This window comes from Borostomias antarcticus, assembly GCF_949987555.1.
Source record: "Borostomias antarcticus genome assembly, chromosome: 4".
In the NCBI taxonomy this organism is placed as follows: Eukaryota; Metazoa; Chordata; class Actinopteri; order Stomiiformes; family Stomiidae; genus Borostomias; species Borostomias antarcticus.
In genome coordinates this window covers 26,402,064-26,428,846 of record NC_140237.1, presented here as the reverse complement: position 1 = coordinate 26,428,846, position 26,783 = coordinate 26,402,064, and the positions used below count along the sequence as shown (strand labels likewise).

The window sequence follows — 26,783 nt, the reverse complement described above, 5'->3', positions numbered from 1 at the left end:
AGTTACGCGTAGACGCGAGGTTGAAATCACGTCTTTTAATCAACTTGACAGTCCAAAATGGCGGCGGCCCGGCTCAGCAGCTGGGTGTATGGTTCCATAGCGGGACCAATGGAGTGTCCCCCCTTGGCATTCCATGCTATTTGTCCCTACTCTTTGCTCTAGTTTACGACATCGCCGCTAAAGATCGAAGTGCAGTGCGTCAGAAATACCTAATCGCACATTCTGATGGTCACGTTGAATAAGGTAGCGTGTTTTTGCATTCATGTCTGTTGGATGTCAAGCTGGAACTGTCCGCATAGTTAGTCCAAAGCTTTATTCAACTTGTTTGAACAGAATAACGAATAGACCTACAGTATTCATTTTGCTTTCATTTTGTCAATCGTTAATTTAACCCATATAGTGTCAAGTTAAAGCAATATCGTTAAATTGATGGTTCGCCCTTGTCGCGGGTTAGGACTATACATCATTGGAGTTTGTTGAATGATGAAAAGTGGAACAAAGTGTAAAATGGATGAAGTCAACTCGAGTTCAGAGACCTTCGTTTCCCCAAGATCTAAGCAAAAGATTATTTACATTACCTACCTCATCGCTGCCCTGGATACCACATGGATGTTTCTACAGTTTTCGATTACTCCTGTAAGTAGCCTCATGACCTGATTTAATGACCTAATTAGTTTATACATCAACTAATAGTTTTTTATAAGCTGCTGTCTGCCATGGAAACAACTTTCACAGTTGTTTTAATTTTATTTAAAGGGGTAGTGTGCCATTTTGAACATTTAGCTCTATTTGTGGTCTGTCCAGGCCCGGATTAAGACTGCATGGTGCCCCACCCACCCCCACAGCACACAAACTACACCTTACCACAGATATGCCAATTTTATTATTGTTAATTATCCTAAACAAGCTTTTCGTTTCTATTTCTAATTTTCTATATACTAATAATAACTAATATGTCAATTGAAGAAATTAAATTGGCCTAGTAATTTGCTAACAAAATATCAAATCAAACACCAAATCAGTTAATCTCTTCACGCCCAAACGCATGTTGTCATGTAGCCTGTTGACGGGGCGTGAAGAGGAATTTGTTGGCACTTCATTATGAACATGGGGCTCACAGACACGCTTTGCAACAGCATGCTAATTGATCACACACCTGGTTAATTGATCACACACCTGGCTAATTGATCACACACCTGGCAGTTGATCATTATGCACAGTATGAGCTTCCTGCAGGAAGTTCACACACTTTTAGTGCTTCACTGAAGGGTGTCCCGCCATTTGCAGTGAACACCGTCCGTATGACACTCGGAAAAAAGTGGTGATATTTTACAAGTGTATATGTTATGGTGAATGTGAGAAAACGGGGAATGTGAGCTTTTCCCGGTTAATGCGCACATTCCCCGACCTCGCGGGGAATGTAGGAGAAACGTGCGTTTCTCACATCTCCTGGGTAATGTGCACATTCCCCGACCTTGCGGGAGATGTGAGAAATTGGTTAGTATTTCTCACATCTCCCGCAAGGTCGGGGATTGTGCACATTAACCGGGAAATGCTTACAATTCCCGACCTTGCGGTAAATCTAGCAAAGTCCAACCGTATGCAAAACCTAGATGTTTTTAATGCATTGTAAAAAAACACACAAAAAAAACACAACTATTTATTGCTTAGTCAAACGCAGGTCGACACATAGACCAAATTCTCCTGGGCCATATGAGAGCTATGCATAGACGCAACAGGAAATCTTCTGCTCTGATAATTATCTTGTACGCTAGCCTACAGGATGTCTGGTGCATATTTTGGGTATTTACAGATGTTTATTCATTGTAATAATGCTTTAGCTTGGTCTAAAATAGGTCTTTATGATGGGCAGAAAATAGCTGGGCTATATTAGAGCTACTCTAACCATAGACGCAAGGTTGAAATCATGTCTTGCTCACTGGGTCATTATTTTGTTAAAACTAGTATAAAAGGTTAAAGGGCAATGCTCGTTTTTGACAACCTGGACCTTATTTACGACATATTATAAGAAGTTTGACTCACCGAGATCACTTTGGTGTTGTTCGGAGGCCTGTAGAAGAAATTTAAAATCCAGCGCGAGCCAGTATATCCATGTAATGACGGTGATCGGGGCACTGAGAATGCAGTTTCTCAAAATCCATTTTCGGCCGCTAAACGGTTGTTTTCATCAATCAGATTGAATGAATCGACAGTTGCGATTCCTCAACGCGAGGCATTGTTGTTGTTTTCAAATACGGGGTCTTAAGCCTCTGTAATATGATCTTTACACGCCTTTCCCCACTTGCTCCAGCACGCATGCGCACAGGCCAGCGCGCAGACTGGCTATTCTCCGGCTCACATTCTCTGCGCTACGATCGGATTGTTGCTGACGAATGACGACGACAATATTCTCGGCACCAACAACGATCGTAGCGCAGAGAATGTGAGCCGGAGAATAGCCAGTCTGCGCGCTGGCCAGTGCGCATGCGTGCTAGGGCAAGTGGGGAAAGGCGTGTAAAGAAAATGGATTTTGAGAAACTGCATTCTCGGTGCCCCGATCACCGTCATTACATGGATATACTGGCTCGCGCTGGATTTTAAATTTCTTCTACAGGCCTCCGAACAACACCAAAGTGATCTCGGTGAGTCAAACTTCTTATAATATGTCGTAAATAAGGTCCAGGTTGTCAAAAACGAGCATTGCCCTTTAATGTTTGTATTTAAAAAACAAAAAAACAATTACTCTCCATTTTAACAGTATTTGGCCATGAGGCTGGGCTTTGATACCCGCTGGTTTGGCTATTTGCAAACTATGGTTGGTGTCATTCAGCTGATCGGGGGACCTCTTTATGGCAGGTGAGCAAATAATCTGTCTTTATGTGGGCTGCCCACATTCTAATATCTACTCTTTCTTTCTTTCTTTCTTTCTTTCTTTCTTTCTTTCTTTCTTTCTTTCTTTCTTTCTTTCTTTTCTTTCTTTCTTTATTCTTCTACCACATACTTTGCCGGCTATCTCCTTTTTCATTCTTTGTGCTAGAGACTTTGTGTAAATGTTCAGGAAGTTTAGGAATCATGTGGGTCTATTTTTATTGTTTGTTTGTGGGTTGTCGTTTTTTTTCAGGTAATTTATTTATATTGAAAAATGTGCCATATACTTTAAATGGGGACCTGCAATACCTCTGTCCACTAGGGGTGGGGAAAAATGGATTCTTAGATGCATCGCAATTCTCTCCTGAATGATGCATCACTTGATGTGGAGAACTCCTAATTGGATTTTTTCTTTTTACGTTTAAAAAATAAAATAAAGGCCTGCGCTGTAAGCGTAAATTCCTTGCATCTTGATGGTGAAACGTAAAAATAAAAGTTGAATTGTAAGTTACGTAACAGATGTAAAACAAAAGTGTAAAACAAACATGTGCGTTGTTTCCTTTTGAATTTTGGTGAAAATGGCTGAGCATAAGGAAGAAATCCGACCGGCACCCATTGCTTTAACCCCCTCAGGACGCGCATCACGGCTACGGGACAAAATGACAACAGATTATACTTCCAGCTTTGCGAGATTTTATCATACACACTCAGCAAAAACACAGACGAACTCCTTATAATCGCGACTTTCCTCTTCAAGAAGTAGCCTACTAACGGGATCCTTCGTCTTAAGCACCTATTATGTTTTCAGTTTGCTACTCTTGCACTTTTCCTTCAGAACTAGATTATGCTCTTAGTCACTTGTTTAGAAAGGAGATGCACTTGTGAGTTCTGGTGAGTAGTAGTATGCTAACTTTCTATGTAATGCAATTATTGTAGGGCCCTTTGCATAGAAGCTTCAGCTAAATGACTGGAATGTAATGTGTTTGTTTATTTAAAGATATTTTAGGCGTTTCTGTTTCATTATATATATATATATATATATATATATATATATATATATATATATATATGTATATATGTCAGTATAGAGCTGGACAGGAAAAGTGGGTGGAAGAGAGAAGACATGCAGCACATGGCCTGGGCCGTATGTGAACCCGGGCCGCTGCGGTAAGGACCATCCTTGTGGTGTGCGCCTTAGCCCAATGAGTCATCGGGTGCCCCTTTTATTTATTGTGTATTTGCTTTAGTATTATTTAAGTTATAATTTTAGCTTCAGCTATAGCAGACTATTGTTTTTGTTTTTTAATTTATTTGTATCTTATCATATGCTGCTAGGAACTGTACTTTTGTGTCAATGTTAATTTTGTTGTACTTAAATTAAATAAAAAACAGTTTAACTGTTTCCATGTAATGTACATTAAGACAACATCGTTTAAAAAAGTAGGTTAAACGTCTAGGCTAAAATCTGGTGAAATCCCTTTGAAATTGGCAAGTTTTTTCAACGTCTATGTCTTAGCTTTTTTTGGTGCAAGGTGTGCCTAGTGACACAACAGTAGGCCACTGACAGCTGATGTGGTCTCTTGCTCAGAAAGGATGTTTGAGGCACTGGTGAAAAGCCAGCGAGCAACTATACAGAAGGACATTGTACATAAGTGAGTGGAGAGAGAGAGAAGGTTTCAGTATGTGATAAAGAAAGGATTGCATTTCGTTTTATATGACCTCTTATGTGTTGCACTTTGTCGTGATGCTTTTAATGTCTCATGTAAAGCACTTTGAATTGCCTTGTTGCTGAAATGTGCTACAGTATACAAATAAACTTGCCTTGCCTTAGCCTAGACAGCGTTTGAACGTCTTTAAATGACGTTAGACTAGGCTTGTTTAAATGACGTTAGACTAGGCTTGCTTAAGGGAACCTTGGATTCAACTTTACTCTCATATAAATGTTGCAGGTAAGGCACTAGCCTCTCCTAACCAGCAATCCCTACTGGGTCCTAGCACCCTACCTGTCACATAAATGCACAGTATATAGAAATAGAAGTAGCAGCGGTGGAACGAACTGCCCACTGACGTCAGGACAGCAGTCACTGCCATCGCAGGCTCAAAACTCCTCTCTTCAAGGAGTACTACAACAATCCTCTCTCTTAAGCACCTATTGTATTTGAGATTGCTGTGCTTGCACTTTGCCTTCAGCACTAGATTATGCTCTTAGTCACTTGTTTTAGAAAGGAGATGCACTTGTTTATTCTGGCTAGTAGTAGTACATTGGCTTTTCCTACGAATAACTATTGTTAGTCGCTTTGGATAAAAGTGTCTGCTAATGACTGTAATGTAATATATTTGAGTACCTCTGGGACTAGTCTGTCTAGCTCAGGGGTTCCCAACCTTTCTTCCCCTAACTTACACCTGATGGAATCCCCCCCCCCCCCCACCCCAAGTCATTGTGAATGTCCTATAGAGGCCGACACACACTGGACAATGACTTTGGTGGGGGGAGGAGGGGTAGTAGATACTGTATAAGGCTTTTTGTTCCCTCATCAGACATTATCATGTATTTCATTACAATTGATGTGTGACATCAATGACATGATTATTTAACAAATATTTCTATGTCTTATATTAAGGCCTCAAATTGTCTGACCCTGTGATCGTTGGCGCCACACTAAGGGGGGGGACCGGATTCCAGGTTGGGAAACCCTGGTCTAGCTTATACATTTTTGTATATTGTATTGTATATTGTATTGTATCACTTCGTTATTGTATTGTGCACTGTCCTGTCTTGTTCTAACTCTGCCTCTCTCTCTCTCTCCTCTCTGCTCTCCTTGTTCAAAAATATTTCTCTTGATATGTTCTATAGGTTCCCATGTCTGTTGCATAATTGTAATTGTTTGTTTAATGTTGTTCGTAGGTTTGCGGACCTTGCAGGGACACAGGCAGCCTTGAGTCTATCCTGTGTCGCATCTGTTGTCTTCTTTCTGTTGTTAGCGATAGCAGACAGTGCTCCCATGCTCTTCATCCATAAACTCCCTACTTTCTTCATGCATGTCTTACCTGGTAAGTGCCACTCATTGTCTCTGTGACACATTACAATAAGAGTATATAATTAACATTAATTTAATGAATTAACATTATAGAAGAGAGAAGAGGAGATGCAGGCTGTTTCTGTGTATTCTATAGAAAGGACGAAACAATTTATTTACCTCGTCGCTAGTTTAGTAGCGCCTTTTTGCTGTCTTCCAAAACGAATGCTGGGCTAGCCAAGAAATATTTATGACAAGCAGTGGTGCTCATGGGAAATGCAGTTGGCTTTCCAGGAAAACACTGCCACTTTTGTACACAGCAGTGTTCATTTCGTTAACTAAAATATTGATGAAAAATATGGTTAACAACCTTTTTTTCCATGATGTCACAAAAATGGATCTTTCGAAATAAAACCTTTTTTTTAAACAATTTTTTATTTTGTTATGAGACTAAGACGGAACTTAAATGACAGTGGTGGACTAATGGACATATTAAAAACTGAATTAATTATTTTTTCGGTAATGCATTGCATCCTGGTTGAATGTTGCCTGGTCCTTCTACCTCTGCTCCCTGAGATCAGACAGGCAAGTGAGGCCCACGTTATGGCTTCAGGTGCTCACGGGGGGGGAAGAGTGGATATCTGGGCTGGCTGTTGATGGCTAACGATGGCTAGCTCAGCTTTGTTATCTGTTAAACGAAGAATGGTTTCTGATATAATATACTGTATATAACTAACTATTAGCTCACTAGCATTGGCCATCGATGGCTGGCTTGGCAGATGTATTTTCTTGTTTTTCTTCCAGACAGTACAAAGTGCTTGAACTTGAGCTAGCTAGCATTAAGTTAGCTAGCAAATAAACTCATTGCAGACTATAGGAAATGCCACGCATTACATTAATCAAGATACCTTGTATTGTGGAATTTTCTGTGACAAAGATATTGGGGCTCAGGCGGTAGAGTGGCTGACTGGAGATCGCAAGGTCCCCGGTTCGATCCCAGCTCCTGGCAGTGTGCCAAAGTGTCCATGAGCAAGACACTGAACCCCCAAATCGCTCACAGTGGTGCAGTACCTAGTACTATCACCTCACAGCAAGAAGGTCTCTGGGCCTTTCTGTGGAGGTTGCATGTTCTCCCCGTGTTCCCCGTGTTGACTTTGACTCGACCACATCTGGCTGGAGATGTTTCGAGTGATGATGAATGTTGTAAACTGTCTTTCCTTGTTTATTTTGTAATTTGTTGTTGTTTTATGTTTTGAAACCGTGTCTCTGTGCTGCTGCCTGTCTTGGCCAGAAACGAGGATTTCCCCCATAAAGAACCCAATGGGAGGGGACCAATGGGATGTGGGACCAGTGGGATGTGGGACCAGTGGGATGTGGGACCAGTGGGATGTGGGACCAATGGGATGTGGGACCAGTGGGATGTGGGACCAGTGGGATGTGGGACCAGTGGGATGTGGGACCAGTGGTGCATTTTTTGGACTACTGAGTGGTCGGAATAATGGGGCGTCGGAACAATGGGCAGTCCCCCTGTGTGCTACATTTGTTTGTATGAACAGTGCTATATACATAAAGTTGACTTTGACTTTTGATCATGCTGTTATAGTTCTACTGTATATATCCAGCACACAAGGGTATATAAGAGGAGTCTGGCAGTCCCTTACATGAAGGATGGAGCGATCTGTATACACGCAGCAGGTCTAATCTTACCTCAGTTAGCCTAGCTAACACACAGAGAGCACCCAACTGACCTTTCGATGTAATATATATAATATGAGATCACAGCCATATTACTTGGTGTACTGTATATGGTCAATCCATATACTACAAGGGCAATGTAATCAGCTGGCTTGGAGGGACATCTAGTGGACAACGTAAGTAGCCTACTGAAGCTAGACTATTATAGACATGGGGTCCCTGGGCCTGAGAAGAATAGATGGGAAGGAAAGGAGCTTAATGTGGCTCTAAGATGGACTATTACATGTGACTAAAACTAGACTAAAATGTAATGAGTTTTTGTTGACTACAACTAAGGATATATGACTTAAATGTGACTAAAACTAACATGCATTTTTGTCTTAAGACTAACACTAAATCTAAAATACCTGTCCAAATTAACACTGATCCACAGTTGCTGCTAAAATCATCAAGAACTGAAAAACTCCTCGTAGCTGCTTTAACATGTACCAACATTAAAATTGCTTTTCTAAACATTTATTCATGTTCACTAAATATTAACTAATCCATTTATAGATACACATGTACATGTGTTTGTTAGTAGGCTCTACCATACCATGTCATATTCAAACCATATAATTTGAAGTTACACAGAATATTGGTATAATTTTTACCTCTAGTTCACCTTGTCAAAAATTGTCCTCGTAAATGTCATTCACCATTTTGCCACATGCATGCAGTTCATGAACACCATCAATTAACCTCATTGGGCCAGAGAATGTTTCAAAATTGATGTCAACCGACATCAATTTGTGCACCAGGTCCCACCTCCCAGACCCACAAGCTGTTTGTATATAATGTAGTTTTGCTACACCTATAACTCACTCTGATTAACAAAGAGACAGGATAAAGAAGGATGATCATTATAGCCACACAAACAGCGTCAATGTACATAATCTGATGTCAGCAACAAGAATTGATAGAACCTTGATGGAATCTCCTGGTTAGGTAAAGTTGATTTGAAATTTGAACAGTATTGTTTCAATTGAGATAAATGCGCTGAATAATCTTAGCCATTGTGATTCCCCCAGGGGCCGAGATGGTAGTAGCAGACCTCACAGAGCCTGCAGGCCGGGCGGACGCTCTGGCCAAGTTGGGTCTCTGCTTTGGCATTGGCATGATTGCTGGCTCCACCTTGGGTGGTACACTCATCACACATTATGGGTAAGTAATTAGCTAGAAAGGAATTGTTTAGTATGTACAGCTATGCATCTTTACTGTGTACATTCCTCAATGGGGTACTTGTTTCATTGTTATATTGTTCCACCATAGGAAAACCCCCTCAATTAAGAGTCTCAGCCTAGTCTGCAACGAAAAGCTTGTCTAATAGGTATTGCAGAGAAATTGCAAAGGTCCTCACAGTTCCATAGGGTTTTGGCAACATGGGCAGTGGGTTTGAAAGCTTGGCGTTGCTACTAAACATTTGAAATATTTTGGGGAAAAATTCCTCAACTTTTGTCAAAGTGGTAACCGGGAAACTGGTTGGTCTTCTGTGTTTATATGCCATGGGTGGCCAAGAGCGAGCGCTGTGATTGGCCATGCATGGCATACAATACATACATACAATTTATTATGGTGGGACAAAGTATTGTAGATACAGGGATCTACCGCTGCGTAATGTTCCCTAACCCTAACCCTACCTAACCCTAACCCGTACCTAACCCTAACCCGTACCTAACCCGTACCTAACCCTAACCCGTACCTAACCCTAACCCTAACCCTAACCCTAACCCGTACCTAACAGGACCCCAGAGGGGCTACAGCATCTGATGAACCATGGGCCTCATTCACCAATATCCTCCTAAGTTACGTTCTTAAATATCCTCCTAAGTTACGTTCTTACATTTCTTCCTAAGAGCGTTTCTAAAGAAAGTTCCCGTCTGATTCATGACGTGTTTGTAAACTGCTGGATGAGTTCTCACCTGCCTTCTCATAATGATGAATCCCATGGATTCACAAACTGAATAGGCGTGGCCGTACACCTGAATTAGCATAGGTAACCTCCCCGCTAGCTCCATATAAGGACATGCAACTACAGGGTCGTGCGCAGATGTCACTTCTCAGAACGAATTCCGGTCATCCGCGCCCTCGACTCGCCAACTTTTCGATAGCATAGTGGTTTAGGTGGGGTTGTGTCAGGTGCATTGGCAAGTCAGAGGACTGGAGGTCGAATCCAGCGTGGGCAATCAAAATCAGATTTTAATTCAGCCAAGTAGGCTTCCTACTACGAGGAATTTGCCTTGGTGCATAAACATAGCGAGACAGAACAGTGCAAAATGTCAAAGTAACGAAACAAAACGAAAATCTTAAGACCGGACTCAGTGAACGCTGTATCCGGAGAAGGGCACACAGTTGGACCCGGCCCATCGGGGATATTATTGGAAAGACAGCACTCTAGCTTTGTAAAATAATGAAAACCATTATTATAAGATATTATAAATGATACAAATATTATAGCATTGCAATCCTATTATGTTATACAACTGTAGATTTGAATTAAACGCAATCGCAAATCATTTAAATGAACATGTCTTTCGTGAATAGTCCGCAGCCTACTTAAGACTGCTCTTCGTGTTTGTAGTTTCTGTTCTTAGTTCCCACATGTGAGAACAACCGTGAATGCCAGAATCTTCTTGGAAACGGTGTAAGTGGAGTTTAAGAAGAAATGCTTCCTAAGAAAATCTTAACTTTGTTCGCGAATGAGGCCCATTGCGTCCCGATTGCTTCTCTTCTCCTCGCTCATCGTCCTCTCCTCTCTTTTTGTAACCTAAGTTATAGTTTATTAAACGGCCAGGAAAAGGCCTGTCTCGGTCTCTGTACCACTGCCATTTCAAGTTTTGTGGTCTTCCCTGTCCCCTGGGTTGCCACATACTCATTTATTATAATTGCTGAAGCAGAGCCAAATGGGTATACAAAGACAGTTTTACAGAGGAGCTCAATCACGTTTCCCTCTCCATTTCTCATAGCACTATAGTCATATTTAAGTGTTTAAAATCGTACATACTGCAGCTTTAAGATAAGGGGCCTGAATTTGATGCAGCAAAAGTTACAGTATGGAGCAACACAATACGCATAATAGAGAAGGCACATGAAATTAAGTTTAAATCAGTGATGTCATTGTTTTTATAAATCATTGTTTACATAAAATGCAATTTTAAGCACATTTCCTGGGAAATCACATTTATACATCTGAAACATTATTCTGAATATCATGGTAGACTTTGTTGACCAATTTTTATACAGCTAATTCGGTGTCTATTTCGGTGTCTAACCTTACAGTATGTACTGTCAATGAGCTGGACAATGACATTTACATAAATCTGACAATGTTGATAGTGGAACTTCTAAATGGTGTAATTTTCCAAACAACTGAATTTGAAGTAGACCTGATCTGTTTAGAAGAGAGACATCCTGTCTTTACAGAGGTAGAGAGAGAACCAGACTGGGGCGGGAACCTGCCAGTCTGGAACCTTTAATGTCCAGCGGCGTCCCTAGACTGGGATGAGGAACTGAGCACAGTAGTACTGATAAAACCCTGTGAGGACAAGCCATGACAGGAATGTCAATGCACCCGTACCCGTACTTGTTACACATGGCAAATAATCTTTCTATTCTATTCTATAGGGTGCCTTGCTCAAGGACACAATTGCAGCAAATGTCTTTTGGACTATTGATGTCAGCAACTGTCTAGTAGCCAAATTAAACCCCTTCTATTTGTGAGTGTCATTTTCCTTTGCAATTCCCAGTGAAACCGTTGCCTCATATATTGCTGCTTCTGGGAATATCATCAGTTTAGTGCTGGTTCTGAGGTTTATACCCAAACACACAAAACCACAAGCTTCACGGGTCAATACAGATGGTAAGACTACATTTTTTGCAGCTCACTCAGCACTATTCTCTGCAGTTGATCAATCTTGTTGTTACACCTATCAAGAAGATGGCTAAATACCTGACAAAGTCATTTATAAGAGGTGACTGTCTAACAGCTAAAGACCCTGAAGCTGAATGTGAATGTATGTGCATGAATTACACATGGGAAGAGACTCAAGCAACATAAATATTTCCAAATCAGATTTTTGCATCTCGCTAAAAAGGGTGATGGCTATTCCAACATTGATCAACTTGCCTGAAACGTAAGTGTTTCAAAAGCTAATGGTAATGGTTATCATTATCAGGTAATGGTAATCATTATTCAGGTAATGGTCATCATTATCAGGTAATGGTTATCATTATCAGGTAATGGTAATCATTATTCAGGTAATGGTCATCATTATCAGGTAATGGTAATCATTATTCAGGTAATGGTCATCATTATCAGGTAATGGTTATCATTATCAGGTAATGGTCATCATTATCAGGTAATGGTCATAATTTTTCAGGTAATGGTCATCATTATTCATCATTAGTAAGACCATGGCTCAGTTGTGCCCATCGTATTTTCATGCCTTGTTTCTTGTGAAGTCTTCAGGTTCACAGGCTCCAATGTCATTGTGTTCATGTTTATTGTTTTAATGTTCTTGCTCTTACAGGAGAGAGTCGGACTGAATCTGTCTTCAACTTGGGGGAGATAGCCAGACTGATGAGGTTCCCGAATGTGGCTAAAACATTTATAATTAAGATCATCTCAGGTTTGCCAGCAGGTGAGTGCTCTTAATGCAGGACGGGTTCTAGATTGCTCTGACAGGGTGGGCAATCAACTAACACACTAACGACCCAATCTCTCTCTGGATTGTTTGTCTGTCCACATTTTCCATATTAGGCACAGAGTCTCGGGCAGACGCTGACAGGTTCAGAATTTAAATTAATTTACATTTTAACATAAAATACTGCTCTGGAGCCACCCTTTCCTTCACAGTGCGCTGATGTTACGCCCCCAGGTGGCCCGGGGTAGCAGGTGCAATATAAAGCAAACGAGTTGGTCAAATGAGGCAGCCACACAAAACCAGAACAACAATAAACAATAATAAAGATTTAATTACAAAACCAAAATAGCAACACAGGGAACAGAGAGGACAGTGGCACCAAATAAAAAAACAAAATCACAACACAACAATCATAGGGCACTTCCTCTGCTCTACGTGGAAAAGTTAAAATATTTTCAACCTTTCGGCGCTGATAAAACCCAAGACACCTCGCTTCGGCAGAGCAGCGCGCCAAAAGGCTCAGAGCGCATTGCTCCATAGACAACAATGAAAAGCAACGTGCAAATGCGTTGACAAAATCTGCCGTGTGAACGCACCCTTAGCCATGTTGGTAACGTAAAACATTGCAACACAATTGTGTTGCCAGATTGGGTGGGCTTCCACCAGACTTTTTGGTCTGTTTTCACCTGGAAAGTTCCACAGTATCTGGCAACACTTAAGAGCAAAGTTTACTATGGCGGGAGCACCATTAACTCCCGCAAGAGGGAACGTCGCTCACGTTCATATTCAGCAGCTTCAGATGGGTGCGTTCAGCTCACTGTTCATCAAAAACATAACTGTTTAGGCTCAACACTGATAATAATTTTTTTTTTTTTCTTCTGCGCTAGCCTCATAAGACCATCCTGATCTCGCGAGATCACATTGTTTCACTCCATGTGAAACAAACCATCTGGCGCACGTCAGGTTACTCCTGCGCAGGGACACAGCTAAAGAAAAAATAGAGGATAGATTTCATATCCACCCAAAATACGAGGCTTACTTAGGAAATTAAAAAGCTAAGGACATTTTCTCAATAATTTTTGCTTATTTTAGTTCGTTTTGTAAACACACAATACAGTTTTAGTTGGTTATCATTTTTTTGTAAAGCCTAGTTTTTATTTTTATTTCAGTTAACTAAAATGTTTTTTCACACTTAGTTTTACTTTTTTAGTTAGTTTTCGTTAACTATAATAACCTTGGTCTATTCCCACTAGCCTGGTGTTGATGTTGTTGGATAGGAGTGCTTAGAGAAGCCTCCCATCCCATCTGATCACAGTATTATCATCACAATAACGCTGTAAATTAATTCTAACCTTTTAACCTATTTCAGGTATCTTTCAGGTCATGTTCTCCATAATTGCAATAAACTTCTTCCAGCTGCAGCCAGAGCAGAATGGGTACCTGATGGCCTACCTTGGGATAGTGCAAATGGTAAGGCAAAGCTTTCTTGGCTATATTTGCAGAATTAAATTTGTTGATGTCTGAAATTGTTGTTCAAATGTCTGAAATGTCCATTTAATTTTAGTGGTGTGCTTGCCACAGGACGATTATGATAGTTCATTGTTAAAAGGAATTATTACACCATTAAAGATGGATCGAGCACAAGGCTGTTGCACAATCAAAGCAGTATGTTGAAAATGTTAGAGTGTTCAAAAGGGTATATTCTATTCTCATTTCTGCAGATAATCCAAGGAGGAGTCATTGGACGTCTTACAGCCAAATATTCTGAAAACTCACTGCTTCTGCTCTCCATTGGTGTCTCCAGTGTGGTGGGTCTGGCCCAGGTAAAGACTAAACTACCACTGCATGGGCCTGGCCCAGGTAAAGACTAAACTAGCACTGAATGGGCCTGGCCCAGGTAAAGACTAAACTAGCACTGCATGCAGAGTTGCCTCTCATGCACAGACCGACAGAAATGAATGACATATGTTAAATAGATAGATAAGACAAAAATAACACTTTATATACATCCAGATGTCAGAAAAACATCTTGAGGTTATTTGAATATTAAAATACTTTCAAATGTCCATCCCTAATAAACATTTCTTATTATCATTAAGTCACAACCATTTCAGTACATGGAAAGTTCACTGCCTACTATCACTTGATGTAAAAATGCAAAAGGTTGAATCTGGTGTGTATTTCGTTTTGGAATAAACTCTTCACATGTACATAATAGATGTGTAGTATCTGAATGATCTTCTGAGAAGAATGATAATATCCTGAAATGAACGTAGAGGCAGCTGAATGTACAATGTCTCCCCATCTGAATATAGTCAGGGGTCCACACTATACAACTATCAACTATTGTTATGAAAAAGTAGTTCTTTTCACAGATGTACATGTTTATGATTTTCCTTTTTCCCTGTCAGGCCTTGATGATGAACACATTGCAGTTCTGCTTCATTGTCATCCCCATGATGTTTTCCCTCTGTGTCTTCAACGTCATCACAAACAGCATCCTGACCAAGAGTGTGCCTTTGTCCGACACTGGTGAGAGACATTATCAATTCACCTTTTAAGGAGCCCCTGTTTATTACAGAAAAAGGACATGAGACTACAGTTTTTTGCATCTTTCTTCTCAGTGGAGTGATTTTAAGTATCTGGAGAGGTGTGGTTTTATTTGAAGCCTGTACTGTTAGCTCTGATTATAATTTATATATTACAATTATACTATATATATATATATATATATACAATACTCCATAATGACAGTGATAAAAAAAAAAAAACATTTTTGCAAATGTATTAAAAATAAAAAATTTAAATATCACATGTACATTTGTATTCACTCCCTTTGCTGTGACACTCAAAATTGAGCTCAGGTTCATCCAGTTTCCACTGGTCATCCTTGAAATGTTTCTACAACTTGATTGGAGTCCACCTGTGGTGTGTGCAGCATTAAGGTCCCACAGCCAAGTTAACAAATGAGTGGCTTCAGGACAAGTCTGTGAATGTCCTTGAGTGATCCAAACAGAACCTAGACTTGAACCTGATTGAACATCTCTGGAGAGAACTGATAATAGCTGTGCACTGACGCTCCCCATCCAACCTGATGGAGCTTGAGAGGATCTGCAAAGAACAATGGGAGAAACTGCCAAATTGGCGTGCCAAGCTTGTAGCATCATATTCAAGAAGACTTGAGGCTGTAATTTCTGCCAAAGGTGCTTCAACAAAGTATTGAGTAAAGGATGTGAATACATACAGTGTGCACAAGTGATATTTGTGTGTAATAAAGTGTTATAAGTTTTTTTTTATATATAAATTTGCAAAAAATGTCCCCCCAAAAACTTTTTTCACTTATTATGAGATATTGTGTGTAGAATTTTGAGAAAAACAATGCATCTATTTTGGAATAAGGCTGTAACATAAAATGTGGAAAAAGTGAAGGGATATGAATTGTTGGGTGTGCAACAATAACTCATGTCACAGCCTGCTATTAAACATGCAGAAGAAGTATTTAAGCAGTGAGAAGTGAATCTCACTGCTTCTGCAGTCCCTGTCAAATTGGAGAATATAGCAGTGAATTTTGTGTCCACTTCTTTTTCACCCATCTTAATTCCTCCATGGGTGGCGTACAGTATATGTCATAGTTGCATGTCTTGTTTATCTCATATCTGCTTACTTATGTTTCTGATATTTTTGCTCATGCGTCGTCAGGCACCATGCTGGGACTGTGTGCCTCTGTGCAATCTCTGCTCCGCGTCATCGGACCGACCATCGGAGGTTTCCTGTACCACAACTACGGCGTGTCCTCCTTCGGCTTCATCCAGTTTGTGGTGAACGTTGTGGTGTTTGTGTACCTGCTTAGAGATCATGCCAACAGAACAGACAGTCACAGAGAATGATAACTATAGTTATATATCAACTGCTTCTATCTATCTATTCTGTGTATGATTTTACAATTCTAAGATATTTGAGTCAGATCTAGTGTCATACTCAAAATTATGTTGGACTTATTTTCCTGCCCATGCAATAAGCATTTAGGTCATGAGGTTATTGAGAGGTGGCTGGCTGAAGCATGCACTTAAATCACTGTTAATACAAAAGAAGCAGAAAAATATGTTCTTATTCAGACCTCTGATAAGCAGGTGCTAAACTCTGAAATTGGGTGACTCATTTTAGATATGTAAATGGCCCCTTTTGGAGCACCTTCCCGTAGATGGTCCAGAATGATCTTCCCCAGGGTTCTGCTGTATTTCACTGGCTTCACCAATGGTAGGCGTTCTGCCGAGTCCCTTCAAAGCATGCATGCCTGTGCATTAATTGTGCGCCTGTGCATTTTTAAGACATCTGAGAGAACTGTGACAGCTCAAAGATTGCTTGAACAGGTAATATGTAATTAACAATCTTTGCATTAGATAGGCCTAATTCAGGTGTGTATTTCACCTACACATTATTGTTTGATTTAATCTCATTTTAACCACAAACGGAAAAAAGCAATTGTCAACAAGCTTTCAATCAGTTAGCAGTTAACAGATATCACCCTACTTTATTCAGTATTGGATTTAAATCTGACTTAATTTGAAAATCATTATTCATACTTTAACACCTGTCTATTGAATGACAATATATACAGTAGGTGTAATACAGAATTTAACATCAAAATCAGATATCATAAAGCCCATCCTATAAAATATCATATACAAGACAAATCTTGACAGGTTTTTTTCTTATTCCACCTCATGCAAATATATATGGCAAAAGAACCCCTATATATTTAATCTCGAGTGTGAGTGTCTCGCGGCATGCCTTTGTTTTGAGGAATCCCCACCTGCCCTAGTCGGAGGTCTGAACAGTGGGACGGTAGAAGGCCTCTTGTGTTGCTTATCTGGACTCTGAATAGGCCCCTTGTAGGAACTAACTTGAACAGGGTTCCTACACAAGCACTAATCTGAAATCCCATGACTTTCACTGATCACTAATCTGAATGTCCATGACCATTAAAACTTGCAGTTGTCATTTCTATGGCTGGTGTTTTGCCTGTTTTCAGGCTGCTTACAACATAGAATAATTACAGATCTGATAAACTACTGACGAGACCTACCACAATTTGGACAATTGATTCAAGAGAGAAATTACACATTAGTAAGAAATTGATATCTCGACTTTGATACCATCAAAGACTAAACAATTAAAAAATCAGTGACATTTGAGAAACTCCATGACTGATGAACACTGATTGAAATTGCAGGTTGATTTGTGTGTATTTCATAAATTGATGGCCGACTGTGAACGATGCTGGGGTGTGAGAGAGAACTGAATGTAATAAACATGCTGATTCTACAGAGAAACAACATCGGTCTGTTTCACTTCACTGGCCTCCAGACCAAGGTCAGAATACTAGTTGAAATCATTTAAATGACCATCTGTGCTTGATTGTCCTCGTCTGGCATAATGGAACCAATGGGCTGTCCTCAAAAATGCAAACCCCACCCATCTGGCACTCCAGGCAGACAAATGCAAACAAAGTAATTGAAAGGATTTCAAATGGCATTTTGAACCAGGCCTGCTGCCAGTTCTGTGCTTACAGCAGTCACATACACTTCTGGTTCCAGCGGAGCACCTTCCAGAGTAAATGCAGGTCAATTTAGAAATGCTTACCAACATTGAATATTTGGTGCCATGGGGTGTAATGTTTTGGCAATTAAATCAATACCGTTATAATTTCTCAACCTTTTCAGTGACAGGTACATGGCCATGGAAGGAAGAAAATGTAATAGTTTAATTGATTAAATATTACTTGCATACAGATTATGAACATAATTGTTCATTAACAGCTTTGCAAATTTCAACTTTACAAACTTTTCTACAGATCTAGATTTCTATGAACAATTACTTTGCCAGGGCAACCAAAATCATCATTATTTAATACCTCCAAACTGAATCACAACACTGAAATCTCATTTGGGGTTTGTAAATTCTTAAATTATATGTGATGATACTTGATCAGGATTGTCCCTGAATAGATCCATCTAGAAACATGAGCTAACTATTACTGAGCGCTAGGTTTACTCTCAATCCTGAAAGCGTGGTGCTCAGTAGTCGACTGTTGCTTCCTTCAGTTTTCATTTGCGATTGTGAATTACAATGTAGCACAGGTGAAAACAATTGTGAATCTGTTTACAGATCAGAAAAGAGGAGAGGCTGCTTCCAAAGAATATGCAACCAGTCTGGCCTCATTGTGGATGTTGAAGGGCACAGTCAGGTAGATATTGGATTGACTGAGCAGTCTTTGCATGTAGTCTCAGCTTCCATTTTGGTTCATCTGAAGGAATTCCTGGTGCAGTTTCTCCTGTGCCTCATAGAGCTTGCGCAGCTTCTTGGCCTGTCCCTTGCTGATCTCTTTGCCTTCATTGTCATGTGTGGGAAAACCCTGTTGGAGAGCAGAAACATACAGGGTGCACTGTAACAAATAGCTGAGACATTCTTTGGGGAAATCTTTTAGTGACTAGTTACAGCTTTAGAGCTCCTGCACACTGATGAAATGGTTGGAGTAATAGATGTAGAGTGAAAGAGGAGAAGATGGATGAATACATTTTGACTGCAACACGTCTTAACTGTCAGCTAAAATATGACTGGGGCATTTCCCCCTTTACATTACTGTGGCACATGAGTAAAGCATTGAATAGACATTATAAAAAGGTGGCTTCAGAAATCAATATATGGTTTTATTAAATTATTATTAGCAAAATCCTGTTACAGTATGTGTAAGGCGATCTATCAATCAACCAAACTGAGCAACATATTCAGCTCATGTCTGTGGATTTTTGAAACTATTGTGCTTCTTGATGGCGGCTTGTAGCTGCATTGGAGGACATAATTTGCAACGCTTCCATTAAGCCCTTGTCTTCTACCATAGCAACTGCCCTGCAGTCCATAGCAATTGATTTTGTGACCGAGTTTGCCAATTTGTCTAAGGCAGCCTTATCCTACTCATTCTGTGCTGCCTGCTCCCTGTAGCCTATGGAGTCTGCTGGGCAAAATCTATTAAAAAAAAATTGATTAATTTGCATTAATCTTTGCATAATTAATTGATCTAATAATTAAATTGACAGCCCTAACTGCTGACTTACAGCATATACTTGCAATTAATAATGACATTTCAACAACTGATGCAATGCCAAGATGGACTACCGAATTCATGTTGCGAGTGAAACAAGCATTTGAATGTGATTTTGAGGTTTGATGCAATAATCCAGCACTAACCAAAAGTGCCTTGAATAGAGTCAGAAACATTTGCATTCTTCAGCTATATTCCCACCGATGCAAAAACAAGCGTGATGTTGAAAATGTTGCCGTACCCCTTTAATGTTCAAGGGCACTAGTAACAAAGTGCATAGTTGGAGTAAGTGTCTCTTTAATGTAACAGATAGACTGTATGTGGATATCAGGGAGTCTCACCATGTCATCAAAGCTGGAATACTTGTCAGTTTCAGTGCGGAACATATCACAAGGTGGGATCTTCATTTTTGCCATTTTAGCTGCCTGAAATGTAGGCAATGAGGAATGGATCAGAAGCTTAATAGTCAAAAGAAATTCCCTAGAAGTTCAGCACATTTATGCATCACACAAAAGCATGCGACAGCTTAAAGACAAATCTAAATTGATACCAAAAAAACAACAAACATACCATGATCCTTTGTAATTTATCACAGTTTACAAGATTATATATAAGGCAATTAATATGTGCAGTACTTTTCTTCTATAGGAATGTGTCAATTGGTAGAGAAGTAAGTTACTCACTTCTTGCTCCTGCTTTTTCCTGACAGCCTCCTCTTTCTTCTTTTTCTTCTCTTCCTCCATCTGATAAGGTGAGTTAAACATTTACAATGGATTAATTTATTTGATCTAATCATCAATAACTCTAAAATGTTCTTGTTTACACGTTGTGACTTGTGTTTACCATGTGTAGAAATAACCATGTAAAATAAGACACTATTTTTTTAAGCAGACACTCGGAACTAGTTTTTCCTTGTGGGCGCAGTGATATCACGCAGCACCTGAACAGCGCCGTTGAAACGTCTGTCAGTAAAACAACATGACTAGCGACTAACCTGACTGCTAATCATGGACAACTTGGTAAGAGAAGAATCCTCAGAGGAAGATAATTACTTTGGGACAAACCAAGATCCAGAACCTTATCTTTTTGGAACCAGGTTATTTCTACACATGGTAAATACACAAGTCACAACATGTAAACAAGAACGTTTCAGAGTTATTGGAAAGTGTATTTGTCACTTTTGGGAGCTATATGCTAGTTGACCTAACCCACTTCCAGGGAATGATGCTAAGCTAGGAAAACGGTGCAGGTCTCTATACTTCCTACTGCATGCACAGAAAAGAGAAGGGTATGTATCCTCTTGTCTGACTCTTAATGGCAGCCCTACAACCCTACAGGGGTCTTATGCTTAATGAGGTGGTTCCATACAGTTTGATCTTGATCTCCAGACTCCACTCTTCCAAACTAAACATTTTTAACAGGCTGCACCTGCCCAATGCAACTAGAGACCCGCCCAACGCGATTTGATTGGCTAAAGACAAATACATGCCCATGGTGTGCGAAACAGACAGAAAATGTAATCCCTCTGGGGCCCCTAGGGGGCGAGACAAAAACAAACTTCTTACCTTTTTCTTCTCATCTCTCTCCCTCAGTAGTGTCTCTCTATCAACCAATTTCACCACTGTGGGAAGACCTTAAAATTAGAAGATTAATTGTTTTATTAAATCTTATAAAAACTTTCAAACGCTAATCTTAATTAATTGAACTTATAGATAATTTCCTAGAACATTCATATTCAAAACAATAACACCACTTTGTCCCTCTCAACATCCGATTTCTCGCGACGATAACACTGTCAAGTTATCTAACGTTAGCGGGGCTAGCTACCTAAAAATGACAATCAGCTATTTCTTGAGCCTCCTAAAGGCAGAGCAGTCGAGATATGTAAATAGTAATCCCACCACAGAACAACAAAGTCCCAAAGTTAATTTGGACATTTTGTAAAAGTTTCCGACTTGATAGTGTTTGACTATTATTGCAGATTGACGCACTGGAAGTTTACACTTAGGAACAAGTCGTTGCCCTAGTGACTTCATTCAATCCATTGAAGTAATGGATTTCAGATGGCCATACAATGGTTAGTCCAATTACCCTCATGGTCTTCCAGACGAACCCCCAGTTCAGGCAACGTATCATCACGAACCACATCACATAGCTGCAGCACTTCAGTCACTGAGAACATATGATACATTGACTCAGACCACTACGCAATGAGATTATGCTTTCCAACACTACTTAACACTACAACATAAGGTACATTTTGTGCATTAAACAGCACAATATCATTGTAAAATACAGGCCCAAAAAATTGAATATTGTGAAAAAGTTAATTCAAAAAGTGTAACTTCCATGTATTCTAGATCCATTACACAAAGTGAAATATTTCAAGCCTTTTTTGTTTTAGTCTTTATGATGGTACAGTATTTTCATTTATACACTCAATACTTGGTAGGGGCTCCTTTTGAGCAAATTACTGCATCAACGTGGAGCGTGGCATGGAAGCAATCAGCCTTGAAATATTTCATTTGATGTGTAATGAATCTATAGTATATGAAAGTTTCACTTTTTGACTTAAATTATGGAAAATAATGAACTTTCCACCATATTCAAATTTTCTGAGATGCACCTGTATATTTTAGATTCACATCTAAATTATTACATATAGTTAATGTAAAAGGAAACTGTTACATTTCTGAAGGAACATCTGAACAGGAGAATTCCCCGTAACCTTTTTAAGGAATTGACTTAAATTTTCTTCAAAAGTTTGTAGCCACAGATACAAAAATGTATGTGATCATTTATAGCCCCTCCGTACAGTATATCTACTTCACTTTCCTTCAATAAAGTTAAGTGAGAAGACTGAAAAGTTTACCTTTTTTCTCTCTTGCAATTTTTCGAACATCCTCTCTGAAATCCGACAGGACTTTCAGAAAAGGCATCACTGTGCTCTCCAGCTACATTTAGAATAATTGATTATTTCACAGATATTCCTGCAATGTCTTGGTAGCTTCAGACAGCTGACTAAATATCATGACATCATGAATCCAACAACCTCAACACTTACATCAACAGTGTCACTATTTCCTCCAACTGGGAATCCAATAGACTCTGTCCCTTTGATCGCTCCAAACATCTACAAGAAAAGGGTTAGCAAGGTTAATGGCCTCCTGTCATGCATACGTATGTAACCCTTCTATTGCCTATATTTTAGATGAGCGCCACGAACGTGTCAAATCTGGAAGTGTGTTCATGCTGAACTGTATGCCTGATTTTCACACCTGTGCTAGGGATTCAAATGTGGCTATGGTGTGTTTCACTTGCTGCCTTTGATGCGATGGTTGCACTTGCTGCTTGGCCCCCATATCGCTGCTTGCAGCTATATTTGAATGGGGTTGTTCTATAGGCTCTTCGATTCTACATTAATCTCATAGCAGTGAGCACTAACATGCCTGTTTAAATCAACAGCCGAACACTTCTATTATAATTTTCGTCAATAGCGTAGCCTAATTGTCCTGTTCCTGTCTCCATGCCCCCACGCCAGTTTGGACCCACTATTCAAATCTCGCCTCAAAACCTGTAAAAAAAATTCGCTATTAGCCAATATAGCAAGTATACTCTTTATTATTGTGATTATGAACACTTGCAATGGCCTGTTATAACAATGGCCTGTTATCATTGGGGGACCTCATTTCAATGTTGCCAATTATACAAAGACATTCAATATACAATCAATAAATACTGTAGCACAATACTGTATACACATATAAAAGCGTGTTCACCTTCAGCATGTCGGTCAGATAGAGGGCGATGCTCTTCATGAGCGTGCGGTTGGGCTGCAGCTTGGCGCTCTTCCTGGAGGCCATGTAGGTGTTGCTCTGGCTGACCAGCGCCCTCATCTCCTCCATGGCAGCGCGCGTGTCCACGTTATCACACAGGGCATTATGAACGGATGACTTCTTCTCATAGAAACTATAATAGGAAAAAAGGAGGAACCTTCTTACCTATCTTGTTTTAGAAAGAAGATGCACTTGTGAGTTCTGGCAAGTAGTAGCACATTGGCTTTTCCTACATTAAATGCAATTATTGTTAGTCGCTTTGGATAAAAGCGTCTGCTAAATGACTGTAATGTAATGTAATATTTAAAGAATACACAGTAGGGCTGAGCATGACAGTTTGTGGCTCTTAGTCATTGATTGCTGTAAACGTTAGGGTGAACGTTAGGGTGCATTTGTTGAAGATGACTAGAAGATGATTGACAGATGAGCCATGCTGATGACCAACCCAGAAGCAGGCTGGTTGAGTGGGCAGCGAGAGCATTTGATTAACCTCACGTGTCACTAACACTAATACTGCAGCGGAATCTACCATGACTATGGACTTCCTAGTTAGCTTGCACATTTTACAGCTGCCTGCGGCTATTACAAAAATAGAATATCAGAATATACGTCATGTTGGCAGTGCATTACAGTGCAAATAGCAACACCAGCCATTTGGCATATGACCCTTTCAATGGAACCTTTGGTCACTAGGGCAATGACTTCTTGGTCCAAGCAAAATGCTCTGTAAACTGGTATTATTGTTTTGAAAATGAACATTCCATGAAATGGGCAATATACTACAGTGTGTTAACCTACAGGTGTGAATAGTGGATAAAAGCATTAACATAAAAAATAAAATGTGGTTTAGTTGTAGGCTACTGTGTGCGTTGTGTAGACACAATAAAAGGACAGGTGTATGACAGCAGCCTGTAAGAGACCACAACATGTCTTCCTGCAAGTGCAAATCCCACTACTTTGGGCAGGGCTCAGATTAGAGGAGTGCACAGGCAGAACATTTCAGCCTGGGCCTTCTGGGCCCCTGACCTTCGGGTCCTACTTCACCTCCGAGCCTGATTGCTCCTGACGTGTGAGGCCCCGCCCAGCCCGAAAAATATACTACTACCAATATTTCATATTTATAGTATGTGTGTCTTCATTCTCCATACCTCTGGTTGAGCTCCATCTCTGCTGATTCCCACTTCTCAAACTCTCCCGTGAGATCTGTGGGAGCTCGCAGAATGTCTTTGACATTGAGGAAAAATTCCTGTGTAAAGAACAAAAAAAAAAACATTGAATAAATTGAGACTGATCTCTTTTGCAAATGTGTACACAACACACACAAGACAAATATAATGAAAATACATGAAAAGTCGCTACACAGCAAAGCAATTACAATCAACAAACAAAAAAAAGTCCCTGATAAGCCTGTTGAATTGCTCTAGTGGCACCACTAGAGCGGCTGTAGCTCAGTTGGTAGAGTGGGTCGTTCAATGATCGAAGGGTCAGTGGTTCGAATCCCAGCTCCGACTGTCCACATGTCGAAGTGTCCTTGAGCAAGACACCTAACCCCAAATTGCTCCCAATGAGCAGGTTAGCGCCTTGCATGGCAGCTACCGCCATTGGTGTATGGATGTGTGTGTGTGAATGGGTGAATGAGAGGCCATTGTAAAACGCTTTGAGTGCCGCTAAGGTGGAAAAGCGCTATATAAGTGTAGTCCATTTACCATTTACCAGTGTCAATCTTAAAGGACTCCACAGAAAGGGACCTCAAGCGTCATCAACCTGGTATGTTTAAAATGGATCAAAGATGTAAGGTATGTTGGTAGCTTCTGTAACAGGGCTATGAACTGACTTATGTGACTTGAGAGAGGGCCAGCCTGCATTACTATGCAGTGTACATGTGTACTGAGATCGTTGCCAGTAATAAAGCTCAGGGTTAGGGTTAGGGCGCGGGTGTCATGCAGATGTACGCATAGCTGTCTGCCAACATACTTGCAACGCAGTGTTGCATTTACTAAATAACGCCGGCATTACACATTTACTTTTCAACCGATTTCACTGTCGTAGACAAATTTACAGTTGAGATAAAATCATGAATTTTGCAAGAGTTGGAGTGCACTCCCGTCATCTCGATTGTTTGGTGCAAGTCCGAGCTGTCTTTTTCCTGTCTAGACGCTCCAATAAAATAAAACGTTTGATATTATGTTACGTTTCTTAGCTCATGAAATAGTGAAGTTCAATGTCGTGAACATTGTCAGCCACCAGGTGTGCTCTCTCCAGCACTAAACAGCAGCGCTGTCACTGAGGCGGATGTAATAAACACCACATGGCCCTTTGGGGCCTAATATAACGAAGCCAAACGCCCGATCCCACTGGTGTTTCTGGAGAGAGGTGGTTGGCCGGTGCTCTGAAAAGTTGGTCTACCTCCTCAGGATGACCTACCACCCATTATATGATGTTTAATTAATGGGTAGCGCATCATGTCAGGTAGGAAATGTTGATAGACATTTTGACATTTACAACCTGACAGGACGTGCTACCCATGAATTAAGCACAATAATGGGTCGTAGGGCATTATAAGACTGAGGCAAACTTTGCACAATCCTGGCAAATGCACCATGCCTATTGATCTTGTCTCTGCCTATAGTGCTACCATGGCAGCCCTGGATGTTTGATCACCCACATTCATGAACTTCTCGTACTGAACAGCAGACTCCATGGTGTTGGCGGAGTAATCCAGAGTGTCCTTCCATGAATGCATCAGGAAGGCCAGACGCAGCTGGCGAGCTGAAAGGAACACCAAGAGCATCTTTAAGCATAGGCTCATACTAACACGCCATCTTTGTTGTGAGCATTGAGCATGTGTAAAATATGGAAGTGAAGACATGGCTCCACCACTGTAGTAACAGAAACATTGAATGGCTTTCTATGTGCATCAGAGAAACACTATGAAGTATATACTGTAAGATTTCCCGTTCTTTATCTTTCCAAGATGACCTTTTCCCAAATGATCTTTTCCTGTGTAACCTAAGGCTGCCCTGTTGTGGCAAGATTCTTATTACTGCGCAGAACTACTAGACATTTCTGTGCCCCTCATTTACATAGGAAATATAGATTTGATTTGGAAAAAACAAACCTGCTTTTAAAATGTGTCAATACTCCCATCTTGATTTGAACATATGCTTATTACCTGTATTCTTTGCTAAGGCGTCCTTAATGGTGATGAAGTTCTTGAGAGACTTGGACATTTTGCATCCTGCAATTGTCAGGTGCCCAGTGTGCAGGAAGTAGCGAACCCAATGGTCATTCTCAAAGAAAGCCTGTGTGGACAATTGTTTCACTTTTCAGCAAAAAAAAATGCTTATCTGAAATATCACGTCACACTTGAGTGACACTTAAGTGTATCAAAATACACAAGCATGAGAGTGGGAGCCAAACTCTTACCTCAGACTGAGCCAACTCATTATCATGATGGGGAAATCGTAGATCAAACCCCCCACCGTGAATGTCCATGGACTCTCCCAGGATGGACCCAGCCATGGCTGAACATTCAATATGCCAACCTGGCCGGCCCTGTTCACAACATAGAACACATACATAG

At 40.3% G+C, this 26,783-nt stretch overlaps 2 protein-coding genes across 3 annotated transcripts in view; one reads left to right on the top strand and one right to left on the bottom strand.

Annotated features, from left to right (window-relative positions):
- Positions 1–221: 221 nt before the first annotated feature.
- slc67a1 (solute carrier family 67 member 1) lies at positions 222–17,576 on the top strand. Its single transcript, XM_084436947.1, has 11 exons — positions 222–243; positions 455–636; positions 2,759–2,856; positions 5,774–5,919; positions 8,651–8,783; positions 11,366–11,478; positions 12,149–12,259; positions 13,632–13,732; positions 13,984–14,085; positions 14,674–14,794; positions 15,962–17,576. Exons 2-11 carry the CDS (start codon positions 481–483, stop codon positions 16,147–16,149), a joined length of 1,269 nt encoding a protein of 422 aa, XP_084293073.1. The 5' UTR covers positions 222–243; positions 455–480; the 3' UTR covers positions 16,150–17,576.
- A 410-nt stretch (positions 17,577–17,986) lies between these two features.
- Positions 17,987–26,783, bottom strand: part of cars1 (cysteinyl-tRNA synthetase 1) — a 30,590-nt gene continuing 21,793 nt past the window's right edge. For both annotated transcript variants that reach the window (XM_084436946.1, XM_084436945.1), the window contains 12 exons: positions 26,627–26,755; positions 26,373–26,502; positions 25,866–25,969; positions 24,349–24,446; positions 23,144–23,333; positions 22,429–22,497; positions 22,237–22,318; positions 21,456–21,536; positions 20,930–20,997; positions 20,048–20,107; positions 19,706–19,789; positions 17,987–18,677 (listed from right to left, as the gene is read on the bottom strand). In XM_084436946.1, the coding sequence (XP_084293072.1) occupies positions 18,549–18,677; positions 19,706–19,789; positions 20,048–20,107; positions 20,930–20,997; positions 21,456–21,536; positions 22,237–22,318; positions 22,429–22,497; positions 23,144–23,333; positions 24,349–24,446; positions 25,866–25,969; positions 26,373–26,502; positions 26,627–26,755 (1,224 nt within the window). In that variant the 3' untranslated portion in view covers positions 17,987–18,548. The remainder of the gene's footprint in view (positions 18,678–19,705; positions 19,790–20,047; positions 20,108–20,929; positions 20,998–21,455; positions 21,537–22,236; positions 22,319–22,428; positions 22,498–23,143; positions 23,334–24,348; positions 24,447–25,865; positions 25,970–26,372; positions 26,503–26,626; positions 26,756–26,783) is intronic.